General features: G+C 37.5%; 1 protein-coding gene across 2 annotated transcripts in view; it reads left to right on the plus strand.

Moving 5' to 3' along the window:
• TPST1 (tyrosylprotein sulfotransferase 1) overlaps positions 1 to 15,932 on the plus strand; it is a 76,576-nt gene that overhangs the window by 30,949 nt on the left and 29,695 nt on the right. For both annotated transcript variants that reach the window (XM_075195034.1, XM_075195035.1), the window contains exon 3: positions 9,448 to 9,646. In XM_075195034.1, the coding sequence (XP_075051135.1) occupies positions 9,448 to 9,646 (199 nt within the window). The remainder of the gene's footprint in view (positions 1 to 9,447; positions 9,647 to 15,932) is intronic.

Consider the following 15,932-nt stretch of genomic DNA (forward strand, 5'->3'; position numbering starts at 1 on the left):
ACCTGAAATGAGCTTAACAAAAACAATACACTGAACCAGGGCCATCTCTTCCATTGGGCACAATGGGCAGGTGCCCGGGGGCCCTGTGGGCAAGGGGGCCCGTCTGAGGCAGCGCTGGAAAAAAAAATCCTGCAAAAAAAAAAAAGAAAATACTTACCTTGCGGTCACGTCAGCTGGCATTCCGGCTCCCTCCCTGGTCCCCTCTTCCGTGCTGTGTTTGCAGTGAGTGTGGGGCGTGACGCCCAACATTCACTGCAAGCACAGCACAGAGGAGCGCAGAAGAGACTTGGCGGCGTTGAAAAAAGAAGAGAAGGGGATCGGACTTAAGGTAAGTTGAGGGGCCTCTATATTTATATGTAAAAAAAAGTGATTTTATATATATTTATATATCTAATATATAAATGCTTAGTGGCGTCTGTGTGTGGAAAAATAAAACCCAAGTTGCAGCGCCACCTGCTGGGCAGAGTTATGCACTGACCTACTAAATTCTTAGTGTGTGTGGGAAAAAATTTTCAAAAAGGGCTGAAATTTGGTAGGGCTCAAACTCATTTTCGTGAGGTAATTTTACCTCATGAACACACATTAAAAAGGGCGCTTGCGTCGGGAAGTAACGCTCTTCCCCTGAGGAGGCCTGGGCTAGGCCCAAATGCATGACAAGAACCTTTTTAAGACCTTTAAGTATCTTGATTTGGTTGATTTGACTAGAATGCATGAGTATCATGCACGGGTTAACTTGTGTGTGTATATATATATATATATATATATATATATATATATATATATATATATATATATATATATATATATATATATATATATATATATATATATATATATATATATATAGTATGTGTTTATATATCTAGATATATGTGTATATTTATATTTAGGGGGCCCGGTGCACTGCATTGCCCGGGGGCCCATAATGTAGTTAAGGTGGCCCTGCACTGAACAAACAAATATATACATGTTTCCCCTTAAATGAGCACTCCCAAGTTAAACTTTAAAATTTAAATGAGTCACTCTTTTCTGTAAGCAAAGCCTCAGGACCTGCATATGGAAGATGTTTGTCCTGGAGCGCCTCCGTTTTTTGTAAAAAGGTTGGCAGCTTATTCACCTGGTAAAAAGTGTTAACCAGCCAAATACGTCTTCTAGACCGAGGTGTGAGCCCAGAGACCGATAAGAAGCCTCAAGCTTACTGCTTGGTTTTAGGGTGTGCATGACAGTGATGTACTGCAGCAACCCCGGAGGAAAGATTTCAGTGTTCAGTAACCAGGGCTCCACTAAGGTGAAGGAGCAACTGTGCTAAACGTCACTGTTTACCCGGTAGGGCTCCTTTTAATTTATTTGGTTAATTCCTTTCTAAGAAACAGTTATTTGTGTTTCTAAGCTGTTCGTGCACCAATATCTTTAATATTTCACTATAGCATGTCAAACCATTTCTCTGGGCTATATCTAATCACAAATCAAGATCTGTTTTTGGAAGCTTTAAGCTTAGTTTTACACGAGCTTTGAATTGTACATCTCCAACATGTTGGTTTGACAGACATAAGTGAGTACAACAATGCCCAGATGTATAGCATTAAATTAGATTTGTGTAATAAAATGGAAGATTATCACACAGATTAGCAGAGGGAGAAACATGTCTCAGTGACATGCGTTCAGCAAGGGTGCAAGCATTTAAACCACTTAACAGTGGAGGCCATGAAATCTTATTGCAGGCAGTTTCTATAGCGTTGTTCAGCAAGAACTGTCAATGTAACATTTAAAACATTACCCCCCCCCCCTCACCCCATAACCATGTCTCTCAAAATTGAAGTATCTGACAGTTTCAGAGGTATAATGAGAGAGACATTTGCAAAACTGTGTTAAGCAGCAAATCAGATTTAAGGTACTTATTATTTCTCTGACATAGATGGACAAGGCTATTTTGAATTTAGATGGGGTCATGTAGCAGTAAATCCAGTGATTGAAAAGAACAGAGTATATCATCAGATATTTTGTATCTTTTTCTTGCAGATTTTCTAGCATAACACTTCCATTGGTAGCACTGATTGAATAGCAGATATTTATTGTAGGAATCTGGAAGCATTGGAACTTCTGTTTAGTCAACTGAAAGCTGTTTTCTTAAGGCGATTAGCACACTCTTGGAAAGGTATGCAAGGTAATTTAAAAGATCACTAAACCCCAACATTGGAATTTTCAGATCTGAACCATGAAAGTAAAATACATTGTAAAGTGATCACCCGACCTAACATATAGTATAGTTTTACCTCAACCCGCTCCACTAAAAACAGCTGAAGACATTGTTCTGATGGGATATCATTTAGGTCAAAAAGCTAAATTCTGCAGGCAAGTGAGTTGCTCTGACATCACTAACGTTGCCCCTGTGCGTCTATTAACCAATTTACACTGTCATTTTTGCACAGACTATCCGCAAAGATGTCAGTACTTCCTTCCCTAATTATTTCACTTCCAAATATATATATATATATATATATATATATATATATATATATATATATATATATATAATTTATAGAATCTCATACACACATTATATATAATGTTTATTGTTTAACTTATTGGAATAACTAGGAACATATTATTTAGTTATTCCACAACAAAAGATAATCTGATGACTAATTAGAAACATACATTCAGTGGTTAACTACAATGAACTAGCACTGAGCGAAAGTAAAATAATTTGCATAGTTGTGGTTGGGATTCTACAATGAAGAATATGTAATATGAGTCAGCTTGCATGAGGTGAGATGAGGTTATCCGGGGCAGTAGGATTTTAGTAATGGAAAATAAAGAGAATCATGAATGAACATTTTTATTTTGTACCAATAAAGCAGCTGTTCCAGAGAACATGTTTGAATTCCAGCCTATGTTACACTGTGTCTTTTGGCAAAATTTGCCACATAGGTGTCATAACCATACCTTGTATTAGTAACTTGTAAGAGCTCATTTAGCACAGTCATGTTGTTGTTGTTGTTAGTTTTCACATCCTTGTGAATCTGCTAATCGTACCGCTTTAACATTCTAGGTAATTATGACAACTGCAAGGAAGGTATGTTTTTGTTGACTTAAATCACTAGTTGTGGTTAAGCATCCGTTTCCCTGCATACACATTAATTGCTGTTTTGTTATATACATAGAGTAAGATTGGTAGGTTCGTGAATGTATATATGTTTTTTTGTGTACTTTGTTGTTGTTTAAATTAAACATTGCAACATATCTAGCAGATACCATTGCAACCAATGGATAAGTACTTGTTTTCAGATGTGTGGAGTAGTTTGTGGTGATGGATTCTTCTATATTATTTTTGATTGTCTTGGAGTCTGCTAAGCAGTATAGAAATGTAACTCTGTCTCTCTTACCAGAAGTACAGAGCCACCCATTGTGCAAATTATCACTAGAAAAATATATATATTTATATTTAGCAGGGCAATCCAAATAAAACACCTTTATGATCAATAATCCCCAGATTGGACAGGCGCAAACACGCAAGACAAAGCTATAAAGTCTATGGTTCATTTATTGCTGACTCCTATATTTAATGTGTATTTAGGGATCATAACTGCAAAGATAGGCTTCATAAGACTGAATGCATTATATATCTCTGCCATAAAATAGTATTGTCTATTGGAGGCAACTGCGCTTCCAGAACCACTGGTTTACAGGCCTGACACCGCCGTATATGGAGCCATATCCAACTGTTTTTAGCTTTGTGCATAGCAGAGAGAGGTATATAGCCTCTGTGTTCGGAAGGGTATTGAAGTAATTTATTTACAGTGGGGGACTTTTCAGTTCCTTTCCACTTACCTGAACCTTTATGATTATTATCTATAGGATTCAACTTAGAAAGTATGTTATGTTACATATCAAGTGGTACCTTGTGCATATGTAAACCCTAAAAGCTTTCCTGCAAATCCATTTAAAGTACATAGACTTTAGACATAATGACTAAAGCTGGGTACACACTACACTGTTTTCGTCCAATAATCAGCTCAAACAGCCGACATACGACCGCTCGTTCAAAAGTCGGGTCAGTGTGTGCAGTTACACGATAGTCGAAAGTCTGCTCAAATGGACGATTGTCGCCTCATTTGGTTGGTCGTTCCGTTTAATATTTTCGTTCCAATCTCGTTTCCGCTGTGTAGTGTGTATAAACCTCCGACCGATCCACAACAGTGAGTATGAAATTAGTCATTGCTCACGACAACATGGCTGTAAAAAGTCGCTAACGGGACGTCCGCTCTTCCCTTTCTCGTCCTCAACAAGGCTAGTGTGTATGCGGTCCATGGACCGAGCGATCGGACCATCGATCGCATGTAAAATCGCTCGGCATAAAAAGTTGGTCGAAATTTCTGTAGTGTGTACCCAGCTTAAAGGTGATGTTATTACTTAAGAATAGGTAGTGCCATCTGTTCTCCAGTAATATCATACTTTATGTTTGCTTGTGGATGCTTCTTATCTGTTGCACATTTGTTTACTGATCCAGGCAGTGCATCACAAGCCTGCAGAGATCTCATTAACCTTCTACCGATCACTTTTTTACTTGAAAGCTGTTATATCACCTGAAAGTAATGAGGCTATCGGAGAGCATTAGAGCTGTCCTTCTGTTGTTAAGTACTAGCATGTAACTTACATTTATACATCATGATTTTCTATGCAAGTCCTGCTCTCAAATCTTTCAATCTCTATTCACAATATAGGTGAAACAAAAATGCAACTAATTTTAAATATAATTTTATTAGAATTTGTAGCCTAAAAAAACACCCATGTTCTGAAAAATCTACAAATTCACCCAGTAGCAACTATTTAAAAAAAACTGCACACTAACCATTAAAGGCCATCCAAAGATAGTAATCTGACGAAATAGAGTCAACAAGTTACTCACAGTGGAGATCTTTTATGACCTAGAACAATTTGGAGATGCATCCCTCTTATTTTTCTATTATATGCATACATTTGAGCACATTCTCAATCATTTTTTTGGAATGAGATCATATTTTGTGCAAATGTTTGGTCTAGAACTGAATCCCAAAATACTGCTCTTTGGAGCCTCCTCCTTTGTGTGATAACAAGAATCTGTGATTTCAGAGATAAATTTATTCTTACATTGTGCCCTATGTATAACCTAAACCAAAGGAAGTCCACAAATGTGCTCTCTCCCTGGGAGAAAGCATGAATTATCAGTGGGCGCTAAACACAAATAAACCACTGTGGAAAATCCTGTTGGTGAAATAATTCAAATGCATTTTGAAATTGAATGCATTTTACACATTTTGTTGAAAGAATAGCCATGATACACCGCACTGCGATATAAGACTGCACTTAACAGTGTCTGTACGGACTCCTATAGTCAGAAGACTTGCTGTGAAGCTTGGCAAAGATACTTGCCTGTTTCATTACTGCAGAAGCAATACTTTATCTGATTACTTACTCCCTGGCATAATGTGAACATTCTATTCATCACTCTTGTCATATCTAATTGATGCTGTTTTGTACAGTATCATCCTGCTTTTGAATATGTGTATAGACAGCCAAGGTCAGTAAAGTGAATCTATTGTAATTCATTGACATTTGCGTAAAAGACAGCCAGAATGCCCATATGACAAGGAAAGCATGCCGAGATTATTAGGTCTTGTACACACAGGCATTTAGCTCTTATTCTTGATGCTTAATAAATGCCATTTAACTCTATTAGACAAAAAATGATTGGGACTGTGTAACGCTGGTAGTGGGCTGTGTGTTCAGCAAAGGACCCATCACAGTCGCATTACTGCTTGTGATTGGTTCTCCTGCTCACACCCCTCCTTTGCGGTCATTTTAAAGGGACGGAATAAATGTTTTGCAGCTTTAATATCACAGAATTGGAGGATCCCTGGGGAAAATGACTGCATGGAGCAGCACCCTTGAATCCAGGTAGGGAAAGTAGAAGGGTAATAAATGTTATCAAGTACACATTGTGCACCTGTAAAGATATACAAATATTTTATGCTGATAACTATATCATATCTTGCTATGGTCTCCATGCTAAAATAAATAAATGAATAACAAGTTAATGTTTATTTAATTGATTTGTAATCTTTGTGCATTACATAAAAGTTAGATACCAGTCATATTTTTTTTCTATGGGGCATTAACTTCCTGGGTCCTACTATTTGTCCATCCTTGATTTATGTCTTGTTTAAATCCAGGTGGTGGTACTTGTGCATGGACTGGTAACCATAACATGCAGTTCCCAGCTGTTATATGCATGCTATAGTCACTCCCCCCTTCCGATTACACCTTAAGATTTCAGACACCTTGGTGACATCATCATCAGGTGTAACAAGACCTGGAAAGTTACTCCCCACACAATGTCCCTAATTTTATAAAGCATGTGTTCATATACTCTAACATGCATTTAGATTTCATGAACATCTAAACTTATGATTTTGCACGTAACACATGCTATTTTTCTGAAGCTAATAAAGAAACCTGTATGGGGTTAAAAGTAAACACCATAAATAAAATGTGTAAAAGAAAAAAAGTATAAAAACAACGCAGCAATTTTTATTACATTTCCGTTTGTGTTCTCTGTACCTCTTTGATTCGGACAGGGACCATCTTTACCTTCTGTTTCATGTCATTTGTTTGGGTCATGAGCCCTTCTATGTCCAGAGCTGCGTAATTTGTCAGCACTTCATAAATAAAAGATAGTAATAATAGATGTGTATATATAATCTTATTATGTCACTTAAGTGTATTTGGTAACCCTAATAATGGTACATGTCCTGTATATAAATTTAGGAATATATTTGATATGAATCACTAGCCATAAACAAACTTTTATTTGTAATATTTGTCTGTCTAATATCTAAATAAAAAAAGTATTTATTCCAATGTGCTATCAAGAAGGACCAATATGTCCAAAAACAAAACAAAAAAATCACTTCGTTAGACCACCAGTACAGTGATGCTTTAAAAAACATGCCATGAATACACTGTCAGCAAGTGAGGACAAAGTTTTTATGTTTGAGGTTAACAAGCTTTCACCACCTGTGTACACAGTGCCTAAATGATCTGTTGCTGTTTCTTGACCTACAGGAACGTTGTCCAGTTAATTAGTGATAATATAGCTGCCTGTTTTACAGCACAATGAAAAGTGTCTGGCCATTGCGGCTGAGGGAGATTCAGTCCACAATGTGTGGACACTTATTCTCACAGTAAAACCAAGGATTACGACTTCTAAGCAAGGTTTTGTGAAAACATAATCAATGAACTGTACCTTTTGTAAAACTTGTATTTTTATGTTTAGTGGTCCTAAAAGTAAAGCCCATCTTTGTATTCATTTTTTAATGGTAAATGTATTTGTGATTTCATAGTGCCCATGTCTGGTATATGACGTGGTGTTGGTAGGTCAGGCGTACATAGATTACTGCATGTTCCTGGCACCCAGAAGGTGTAGTCTTGGCAGAAAGAGGCCCTAGTTAAATATCCATTATTTTCAAAATAACGATAGGAAAAACTCCACAATTGTGGCACCAATTTCTGTGACAATTAAGATCAGACGAATGTTTGAAACATATTTAACTTGCTATTTAGAAAAAAGAGAAAAGAAACAACCTGTGAGGGTTTACTTGAAGATACGAGTGCAGTCTTTTACAATAATTATACATGTGCGTGTGTGTAAATAAATATATATATATATATATATATGCATATATAGTTAGTATGAATATGGTAACCAGTGCTGTGTTGCATGGTCTGTGAAAGTAGCATCTACTGCAGCATAGTCCATGCATCCTACTGTGGTAAAATGAATATTAACTGTAGTATTGGTTAAGCTGGGTACGCACTACACGGTTTTCGTCCAATAATCGGCTCAATCAGCCGACATACGACCGCTCGTTCAAAAGTTAGGTCAGTGTGTGTAGTGACACGATGGTCGAAAGTCTGCCCAAATGGACGATTGTCGCCTCGTTTTGTTGGTCGTACCGTTTAATAGTTTCGTTCCAATCTCGTTTCCGCTGTGTAGTGTGTATAAACTTCCGACCGATCCACAACAGCGAGTACGAAATTACAGTCATTGCTCACGACAACATGGCTGTAAAAAGTCGCTAAAGGGACGTCCGCTCTCCCCTTTATCGTCCTAAACAAGGCTAGTGTGTTTGCAGTCTATGGACCGAGCGATCGGAACATCGATCGCATGTAAAATCGCTCGGCATAAAAAGTTAGTTGAAATTTCTGTAGTGTGTACCCAGCTTTACTAATTACTTCTCAAAACAGAGTGAACATTAATCACATTGTACAGTGTTTGAAACCTGTTTTTTGCTTCTATGTAAGAATAAAAACCTACATTCATTGTATATAGCTACTAAATTTATTTAAAACTCCTATACACAAAGTTAGTGCTACTGAAGGATAGAATTTATTTTCTGAATCTGCTACTAAGATCTACAGCACATTGCTTTATCACTCTTTGAGGAACATTTCTTAAAATCTGCAGATGAAAGTACCTTTCCTCAAGTTACATAGTTGCAGGGAAGAGTTACAGTACAAGTCTTGTTTGAAATGTTATAGGTCTTGAAGGGAAACATAATGACAAATCATAAACCATGGAAAAAAAGGACACCCTGTCAGTGAATCATGCATATGGTGTTTTTACAACCTTTAACCCTTTTATTACTGTTATTTCTAGCACTACATATATGAGCGGTATTACCGGCTAAAATAAAAATATACTAATTTTCTCAGGTGGATTGGTTTTCTTTAAATAGGCTGTAAATGATATGGCCATGTTTATATACAAATAAAAACCTGCAGGGAAACATATTTTTGCACGCTACTAAATTTGCATTGTTGTAGAACAAACAGTTTGTTTGCGAAAGCTAATAACTTTAGACTTTTATCTGTGTAGTAAAGCTCAGTGTATGAGAAAGCATTGGTAATTGCTTAAGTTTGCATGATATATAAACGTGTTTACACACACAACTGATTCACAGGCTTGGGAAATTCTGGAGCTCTGTTAACGTGTCCTCTATCTTTAGCAACTCTGACCAAAATATGAACACACTTTTTTATTTTTTTTCTTCATAGCTGTCGGCAAATTAAACTCTGTTCCTCAGGCAACATTAACATTCATGTTCTACAAACTGACCCGGTACTGTTTATGTGTAGCTCTGAAATGTTCAAAGTACCTGAAAAAATATTAATTTGAATTATATTTAGACATGCCGGAAGATACTGTCACCAGATGTCTGTTATTGGTTTGTTTTATGCAGTCGCCTGAGGTGGAGTTATCCATCTGAATGCCAATCAGCTGTACCTGTCTTATGTGTCCATACACATGTAGCTAAATTGGAAAATCATATTAAAGTATTTTGTAATGTTAAAATACTCTTCGACATAAAGTTCGCCTCATATAATCAACTTATTTGTTCTTTTCAGGGTTGAGAGATCCACAGATCAAGTCATCAAGCCAGTGAATGTGGATGCGTTATCAAAGTGGGTTGGGAAAATACCTGCAGATGTTTCAAGAGACATGGCTGCCATTGCACCAATGTTAGCCAAATTAGGTTATGATCCATATGCCAATCCGCCCAATTATGGGAAACCTGATCAGAAGGTCATTGACAATACGAGACGGGTGAGTGTTCATCCATTTCTACTTTCTCGATATCAAAAGGTTTTTTTTTTTATTATTTGGTTATAACAACTGTGGTCAAATATTAGTAATGTACTTTAATATGAGTATATTTTTGAATTATACATTCACAGTAACAGAGGCAGTATTGTTAGCTCCAATACTGTGTCATTTGAGCTAAACATATATACTGATTAGCTAATATGCTTTTTATTGTTGCTGCTGACGTTCCCCATAGCAACACTATTTTATTTCTGTTACAGAAAGCCCAGTGACATCACACAGCCATTAGTTGATAGTTGTAGGGTCAGTCTTGTATATCTAGTTTATAAATGGACTGAACACTATGTGCTGATTGTACTTTTTTTACTGTCTTTTCCGCTATTGAAGGTTCCTCTTCTATATTTAATTTTTCAGTGCCTGTTAAGCTTTGAAGACAGTAACTAGAATGTCTGTGAAACTAAGATGAACCTTGTGACTTGAGTGTTTTGTTTGAAGTGCAGGAAACATGATTTCCTAATTTCGTTTTGGTTCACAAGAGACTGGTAGTAGTACTGTACATTAGTATTTTCTCAAGGTGTGCTTCTCACGGCCTGTTACAGTTGAATTTAAAGCATCTATTTTATTGTGCTACATGACCCACAGGGAAAAACGTTTTTTCTTTTAAGCACATTATATTTTATATTTTTGTAGGAACAGATTGTCTCAAAGCCACACAATGCCCTGTTGCTTGAAAGCAACATTGCAGTATTATGGATATATGAGGAGCATTTATAATAGAAGCTCAGTAAAGCACAATTCCTATAAAGAAGAGTGCACAGAAAAGTTATGTTTCCTGTGCCGTCAAGGGAAATAGGGTGGGGCTTCAATGAAAAGGAGGTGGAGCTTGATGGTGGAATAGCTATGAAAATGGAAGTATCTCTTGTGTCAAAATAAATTAGTGCAGGTAGAACAAGTGCTTGGTACCATTTGGGAGACGTTTATAAAAACGCCCAGTAGAGTTTTTATAAATGTTGCACAATTTTGGCCTTCACTTGTCAATAACTCTTATTTAGTAGTTTTCTCTGCACCACACGTTACCACAGAATGTACCCCATGTGGCAACCTGTAGAGCAATCAGAAAAGCATGTGTGTATATATATATATATATATATATATATATATGTGTGTGTACGTACGTACGTACATACATACATACATACATACATACATACATACATACATACATACATACATACAGAGGAGCGCCAAACATATTGTGATACCATCAATACAAAGAATAAGTGACCATAAAATTTCAAGTTGGTCTCGTACCAGAATCAGATAATAAAATCGCTCATCTGAACAATAATGTCCCTTGGAAATCCCAGAATTAATTCTTGCATAGATTGGACCTTCTGTGTCTTGTTGTCCAAGAACTAAAACTCAATAGGGAAATAGCAGACAATAGTGTAGTGCGTTCATAACATGCAATTCTTTTAAAAAAAAAATAGATTTTTAATCAAAAAATTGTGCCATATCCATACATAGCAATAAAATGCCCGTACATTGTGTAAATTTAGACATGCTTATCTGTAAAGTGGACTCAACCAAAAATCCCTTGGAGCCCCTTGGCCGCAGGTGATAGCAGTTCTTTCCACCAGACAACGGATGCCACGAGGAATAGGTACAAACTTTCCACTTCTCAGGTCATATAACCTAATTATCAGATAACCATCCAAATGTAAATAACTGATGCTCCCTTGACGCGTTTCGTCTGTAAAGACTTTCTCAAAAGGGTGAATACCAAACACTTGGGAAATCCTTCCTTTTATAATCCCCATTGGCGATGCGGTATACAGGAAGTCTGGGCCGAACTCTCACTTTCGCCCTCAGATGACTATGTCACTTCCGCCCACACTTACTACATCACTTCCGTATCTCCGGGAATAGGTGAAATATTTAACAATAAAAATACGGCAATAAAAATAAGTCGGCTTACTAGATTCTTCTGCCTTTAGGTGAGTCTGATGGGGGGTCATCTACTACCTGGGACCACTTCAATTACTATACCATCACCACTTGAACTGCAGGAACAGCTTACATCTTGTGAGCTCAGCTGTTCCTGGAGAGTAAAAGTTCAGAAATTGACCATGTGGCATGTGCTGAAAGTGGCACCAGAATCAGGTCTTCAGAGCTTACTCACTATTGAAAAACTTCTATACAGTATCTGCCACAGCTCGGATAGTGCTTGCATGGTAAGAGAATGTGTACACTTTCATAAAGTGGCACATCTTAATGACACAGATTTTATTGCAGGGTTTGGGTTAGGTATTATTATTTATTATTACCATTTATTTATATAGCGCCACTAATTCAGCAGCGCTGTACAGAGAACTCACTCACATCAGTCCCTGCCCTATTGGGGCTTACGGTCTGAATTCCCTAACACACACACACACACACACACACAGAATAGGGTCAATTTGTTAGCAGCAAATTAACCTACCAGTATGTTTTTGGAGTGTAGGAGGAAAACCAGAGCACCCGAAGGAAACCCGCAAACACGGGGAGAACATACAAACTCCTCACAGAAAAGGCCATGGTCGGGAATTGAACTCATGACCCCATTGCTGTAAAGCAGAAGTGCTAACCGCTTAGCCACCGTGCTGCCCCACAGTTATGGGTAACTGCACATTAACTTTAATTTTACAAATGTAAAAACAGCCCGAAAGTAAGTCGCCCCCAATCACTCATTCCAAAATAGCTGCACATACCCCTCACTTGCTTCAAATTTCCACCACATGCACTCAGACCACACTTGCCATAATGTGTCGCCATGTGCCCACAGACTCGCACAAACCCTCAGATCACATATACATGCCATTTAGACCTCAAAACATGCTCCACATGCCACGCACTATTTACCTTGACAACAGCAGCCTGAGGAAAGAAGGAGAGCACATGGTGCAGATTACTGTACTGATTAACATATTCCGAGACCTCTCTGCTTTGTGCAGAGGAAGTCATGTGATTTGGAAGCCAGCTGCTCCCATTCTTATTCTCTGCTTTGCAGGTGAAGGCTTGCCTGGATATTGGCTGCCGGGTGCCCTATTGCAGCGCTGTTACAGAAAGTCAGGAAATGAATAATGCAAGGGTGAATGATGCACAATAATTGTTTGTTCACTACTGTCACTAGGATATGTTAGTAGGGTGTTGACTCCAGCATGAGTTGTCATTAATTGTTTCTTTCTAGCTTGAATACAAATATTATAAACTCCTGCTGAATATCCAAGATGGGAATGCGTAACAAGACTGCAATGAAGCCAGACGTTGCCATTGTAAGCTTCACAGGCTAATTTTAATATGAAACACACTCACAGCTAATTTGCTGCATATCTCCAATAGCAACCTAATGTTAAAAAACAAAAAAAATGTTCTTTGTTTATTGCCATACAGCATCATGTAGTTTCATCCAAACTACCATTTAACAATATTTTATTAATGTAATGTTTTGTGCACAGTATCATTACTGTTCTTTATTGAAATTCTGACTAAGGTAATGATCGTATCCTTTTTGTTTCTGATTGTGATGCATGCACACTGCAACAAATACATGCTAAATGGTTGGTTATATCCTTCACAGTATTCTTTTCTGTGATCACTTGCAAAAAAAAATATTTATGAATCTATGTAAGTATAAATCAGGAAGAGACTGGCTTACTACCAGATGTTAGTTCCCCTTGGCAGAGTGTTTGCGGCAGATTGAATAGTGTTGTAAGACAAAGCAAAGACTTGCACAAACTTTGCTGTAACTATGGGTTAGACAAGCTGGCCATTGTTACACTGTTTTTTATGCTCAGCATATTCAAAACAAATAGAGTATTTAACAGTAAAGGTTAAATCCACACATTGGCCACTGATAAAAACAGTGTCAAGTCATGTTCATGCGGTATATAAAATGCATGCAGTAATTAATGTCAAAGAAAGCTATATCAGCAGACATATGTTATAAAGGTAAATATTTTCTTGTATGTGGTACTCCATACAAACACTAACACGCCAAGATTCATGCCAGTGCATGAAGGGTTTCTCTGCAAATGTCTCACATCTGCTCGATTTGTCTAGAAGAGTCTGGAATCTAAGCAATAGCATTAAGATAAGAGTACCATTAAATGTCATTAAAAACAAATTCAATGAGAATTACAATTTTTCTAAAAAAAAATGAAACATTCATTGTGTGTAAATGTCAGTCTGTCTGCGTAAGTTTGTGTTAATATCATTCTCTGTATGGGGTTCAGTTTGTGTGCATTTTTTTTATATTTTTCTTAAATGGTTGTATTATAAGGAATAATGCACCCTTACTGGTGATGTGTATAAAAACAGTGTCGGACTGGGGCATGAAGGGCCCACCGGGGGACTGCAACACTAGGGGCCCACCAGAGGGGGTGTGGTCAGCCATCATAGAGGCGGGACCAGACACTAGAGGGGGAGTGGTCAGTCCACTAAGGACAGCTAGCACCTTACTGTAGTATATAAAGAATGCAGTATGTGTATAAAGAATATACAGTCTTGACCTGCCCCTTAGATTGGGCAGAACAGTCACCAAAAATTAGGCTTGGCTAACCTGTGGCACTCCTTTGATTTATTTGAAAATCTACACTTTTGAAAATATGCTATAAACTTATATCCTCTAACATTTCCACTGCCAGGTGAGGCACATTTTAGGACTTATTCTAAAAGCAATGCAGTTTTTACTTACATCCATAGACAAACTTTTGGATACAATTTAGCAGAAAACAAAAATACACCGCTAGAACCTCCAAAGAGCATTACAACATTAATAACATATATACATACGGTGACGGCTATTCTACATTTTAGAGACAGACACTTTTGGAGTCATTGGATTACTTTAGCCACATAGGTCTGTTTACCAAACACAAGTTTTCTATCTTTCCTTACATGTGATTTGGGTCAAAAAGTTAGAATTTACCTCCAATGGAGCAATTGGTAGATATGCATTAGGGAAGGGGTTCTATGGCTTGGGTTGAGATCCAAAACATTGGTGACCTTGCCATTTAAGGTGGGAGGCTATGATGCTCTCATTGCAAACCTAGTAGACCCTGTCAGCTAATAAATCATGATCTAATCTAATAAAGGCTAATTCCATGTTGAAACTTAAAATTAAGTATTGACTGAATTCCATAAGCTATATACATATATGTAGAATAATACTTACTTGTGTTCTTAAAACACCTGGGGGTAAATGTACCAAGCTGAGAGTTTTTCGGCAGGTTTGAAAAGTGGCGATGTTGCCTATAGCAACCAATCAGATTCTAGCTATCATTTTGTAGAATGTATTAAATAAATGATAGCTAGAATCTGATTGGTTTTTCAAATGCGCCGTAATAATCTCAGCTTGATACATTTACCCCCTGATCTGAAGGGCCTCCCAATGCCTGCTGCAGTAAGGAGATGTTGTCCTCGCTTCTGCTAGCAGCATGTTGTTGATGGACGTTGTGTGAATAAAAAGCAACTTTGCAGGAGCAAGGGAAGCCACCCCTGAGCATGGCAGATGAAACCCTCCAAATTGGATATATCGCCATACTGGCAGTAAGTAATGTTCTTCATTTATGGTGAACTTATGGAACTCCACCCAAAACATAATTTTCGGTTAATCTTTCTGTAACATTTGCACATATAGCATTGTATAAGTTATTTTTCAAGTGAATGTTTTAAAGAGTTACTAATGTAGTCTGTTATCAAATGATGTAAAAGTTTTTCACAGTTTGCCACCCCACCTTATGCTGTATGATTATATGTGTGTGTGAGAATCTCCTCAGCCCTGTTCTTGCTTCTACTGACTTCATTTTACCTGCAGTATCCATTTGATCATGCTGATAGCTTCTGGAAATGTGAAGCTTAAAAAGCCCAAGTCCTACATTTTATGCTTTAACCGAGGCATAGAGAATATTTTGAAATACTGCTTCAGTCTGAGAATCATTCAAAGAAAGTGTTTTTCATTTTAAAGGAATATAAACACTTTGAAACAGATCAAGAGCAGCTGCAGTTAGGGAAGCACTGCTAACCATGGTGCTTTTAGCTATTAGGAGAGAACATTCAGAAGTGTTCATCTTCATATTCCCAGCAGAAGCATCGCAGAGGATGTGAGTCACTAATTGGAAACCTGGAATTCACATGAATATGATTGCTGTGCTGTTCACATACATGAATGGGTAATCCGTTCTCATTGCTTGTTGTATGAACCTGCTGCTTCTGGGAGCAAGGTCAGACATGTTATTTATAA

The sequence above is a fragment of the Mixophyes fleayi genome, chromosome 2, assembly GCF_038048845.1.
Source record: "Mixophyes fleayi isolate aMixFle1 chromosome 2, aMixFle1.hap1, whole genome shotgun sequence".
In the NCBI taxonomy this organism is placed as follows: domain Eukaryota; kingdom Metazoa; phylum Chordata; class Amphibia; order Anura; family Limnodynastidae; genus Mixophyes; species Mixophyes fleayi.